This window comes from Oncorhynchus mykiss, chromosome 2 (assembly GCF_013265735.2).
Source record: "Oncorhynchus mykiss isolate Arlee chromosome 2, USDA_OmykA_1.1, whole genome shotgun sequence".
Classification (NCBI taxonomy): Eukaryota; Metazoa; Chordata; class Actinopteri; order Salmoniformes; family Salmonidae; genus Oncorhynchus; species Oncorhynchus mykiss.
The window spans coordinates 32,872,930-32,876,545 of NC_048566.1; the positions used below are offsets into that span (position 1 = coordinate 32,872,930).

The 3,616-nt window shown below is 37.2% G+C and overlaps 1 protein-coding gene across 1 annotated transcript; it reads left to right on the forward strand.

Annotated features, from left to right (window-relative positions):
- Nucleotides 1–258: 258 nt before the first annotated feature.
- On the forward strand, nt 259–2,921 carry LOC110487428 (C-type lectin domain family 12 member B). Its single transcript, XM_021559366.2, has 6 exons — nt 259–538; nt 887–994; nt 1,081–1,383; nt 1,742–1,902; nt 2,217–2,338; nt 2,442–2,921. Exons 1-6 carry the CDS (start codon nt 349–351, stop codon nt 2,581–2,583), a joined length of 1,026 nt encoding a protein of 341 aa, XP_021415041.2. The 5' UTR covers nt 259–348; the 3' UTR covers nt 2,584–2,921.
- The last annotated feature ends 695 nt before the right edge of the window (nt 2,922–3,616 follow it).

Genomic DNA, 3,616 nt, shown 5'->3' on the forward strand with positions numbered 1-3,616 from the left:
AAATCCAATAACTTTATTTTCAAGAATCAAATTTCTTGTAAACTTTTTGCTTAAGGAGAAACATAAGAAATAGTGCAATAACCTTTCCAATAACCTTTTTGAGGAATAGCAACTTTGCTTAACTTTCTTTAAGTTAATAATACATTTTTTCTTAAGACGATTTTGTGAATCTGGACCCAGGTGACTACCTCATGAAGCTGGTTGAGAGAATGCCAAGAGTCAGCAAAACTGTCATCAAGGCAAAGGGTGGCTACTTTGAAGAATAGGAAAGCAACAGGGACGAGGAGTTTTGACAAAGAAACTGGGGTCTATGAGTAACAAATAGGAACATTTAAGGGTAGGATATGGATGTATCAGTACTTGATTGTTTCAATATTAGGGTATGGGGCATGTCTGGGAAAATGTAGGAACAAATGTGTTAATATTATTGAATATGTATGTGTCCCCTTTCTCTTCCCCACAGAGAATAAAGAGGAAGAAACAGTATATGCTGAAGTTAAGGGAAGTGCAGTCACTCAACGGAATCCTGCCACAGCAGGTACATTTGAGAGATACCGAACTGCGGAAGATCTGCGTTATTGTGCAATTAGTCTCTCTAGATATCCGGGTTGCCTCCAACAATTAAAAAATGTTTCGCTTTAACATCGTCTGAACGGCAATTTGGCATAGAGGAATTATGTCACTGCCTATGCGAGTACCTTATCCGCTTGAATAAAATAAGAAATAGTAAAAAGCTAAATGTATATATATTTCCTCAAATGATCCACCATTTACTGTTCAATTATTAGATTTCAACAAATTATGGAATAACGCTTACCATTAAATGTATACACTTATGCTAACAATTTGGCTATAATAACATGAATCTTATTTTTGCTATTCCTAGTGGATGAGAGGCCTGCTCTCCACTCTCAACCCTTTCGAGGAGTGGCAGTGTGTTTGGGTGTTCTTTGTGTCCTCTTGGTTTCAGCCATTATAGGCCTCTATGTGTACTGTGAGTATGTGGATCATAACATAATATGGATTGTGGAGTGATGCAGGATGACATCATAGAGTAAACATGTCCTTCTCTCTCCATAGTCAGCACTGCCCTGTCAGAGCACAACACAAAGTTGGTGAGGGAACTGGAGCAACTAACAGATGTGCGTGCATTCCTACTGGCGGCCAATCAGGACCTTACGAACCTCAACAGTAATCTGAGTACAGCCAATCACATTTTGCGGTGTGATTATAGCAAAGTAAGCACTGCAAACCAACGTTTAGCGGCTGAGAAAGAAGCATTGTCAAGAGAGAGGGATAGACTGAACTGGAATCTTAAGTACATATATCAGTTTGAAAATTTTCCAGTCAATCAATATTGTTCACCAAAGGATGACGTAGGAGGTAAGCCCCCTTCCTGTTGGCCTTGTTTTCATCATAGTGTACACCACGTGTCAAACTCCTCCCACGGAGGGCCAAGTGTCTGCGGGTTTTCGCTCCACCCTTGTACTTGATTGATGATTTAAGGTTACTAATTAGTAAGGAACTCCCCTCATCTGGTTGTCTAGGTCTTAATAGAAGGACACAACTAAAACCTGAAGACACTTGGCCCTCCACGGAATGAGTTTGACACCCTTAGTGTACACTAAAGACAAACTTTACACTTTCTATCTTACTCTGTAATATTGATAACACGTATGTAGAACAATTACCTAATAATTACCAACTAATAATTATTACCTGTAATTCTTCATTGTTGCAGAGAGAAAGTGTAACCCTTGTCAAAGTGGGTGGATGTTGTTCCAATCTAGTTGTTACCAGATTTTATACCATTCCAGTCCCTGGAAGACCTGGGAACAAAGCAGAGAGAATTGCAAAACAAATCATTCTGATCTGCTTGTCATAGGAAGTCAAGAGGAACAGGTGGGACAATGCTACAGACTAGAGTTTTGAGGGACAGATTCATTTCACATTTAAAGTGGATCTCCAAAAAGTGAAATGGGAACTATATTATAATGTGTGATATGTAGACATGAGCTCAAGGTAAACCAGGTGTTACTGAAAATCAAAACCACAAAGGTCATTATACTGCTGCTACCTGTTATGCCTTTTGTTATTCTCGCTCATTTGGACCTGATTAGATACATTTATTCATAACGTTTAGACACTCTTTCCTGAAACTGTGGATTACCATATAAAAATGTTTTTACTTGTGGTTTCATTCATTTCACATTCAGGAATTCATTCATAACCACACTCAATACTACTTTGATATTCATCATGGATACTGGATCGGTTTGACTGACATAGCTAATGTCAACCAATGGCTCTGGGTTAATGGAAGTCACCAGACTGATGGGTAAGGACCTTTCATTCAATGTAAATACAACAAAGACGCAGTGTTAAATCATTATTTGACTCAGTCATTTCTTTTCATTCATGGTGGTGTTCTCTTTTCACAGGTTTTGGAAGAGACAAACTGGGGGGGGTAATTGCGCGCTAACTGTCCCAAATAATGAGCCTTTGGCTAATTGGAATGCTGAATCATGTAGCATGCAGAACCGTTGGATCTGTGAGAGTAGAGCCTTACTATGGTCAGATTAAATTGCAGGGACACTCTCTTAAGAGGTATTCTCACATACTGAACTTATATATTATTGCATCTCCACTTGAGAATTACATTGAGTTTTATTCTTCTAATTTAAGGACCCATGCATCTGTCTGTTGTGGTCAATTCGAATTCACTCAATTCAGGAAGTGATTTTAATTTACAATGGAAAACCTTCCTTAGCTGACTTCAATTTGAATTGACCCCAATCTGGTTCTGTTTGTATGTTTTTGAATCAAGGATCTGTAGTAATGTAGCTATAGAAAAGTTAAAAAATAATGTTCCGTTTTGACCTTTCATATAAATCAGGCATATTTTCTTTAATGTCAATCATTTCACTTTGACAATAAATGTATGTTCTTCTATTGTCTTACTGTATTATGTTCGTAGTGTTTTAGAATAATTTGTTTTGGCCTTTTCATAGATCAGAAATCACATCATATTCAGTTTACAAAGCAAAGCAGGACTTGTCTTCCAAGATTGTCTTCTTTCGATTTTGAAAGATCTTACTTAGCATAAGTAGTATGCTAAGTAAGTTTAATACATGGAATGGAAGTTTAAAGTTTTTAATGAAATCACTGTTTTATAAACTATACAATACTTCTAAATCAGCAGCTTTAGGCACTTGATTAAATCTTTATTTAAAGCAGCAATCAGGAGTTGAAACCGTAACAAAGTACATCCCCGCCCCTGTTTTGGTGAAAGAAAATAAAAAAGCTGAGGGATGGGGCTGGAGAAATGTTACCACTGTCAAATTCATAGAAGGAGCCATGCCTGACCATCCATGATATCAAAATGATAGTTTTAACCATGTTATGAAGCTGTAGTGTTTGTTTACATGTATTTTGATGACAAACATTGGAGTAAAACAAGCTTATATTTTGGGTTCTGATGGAGAATCACAGTTGAACGAAGCTCATGAGGCATTTAAGTTATATTCTTTAAGAATCAATGGGTACATATCATTCATTTAAGTCCAAAATTGATTCCTCTTTAAGCATCATGCAAATGTGTCACATCAGAGAGTAG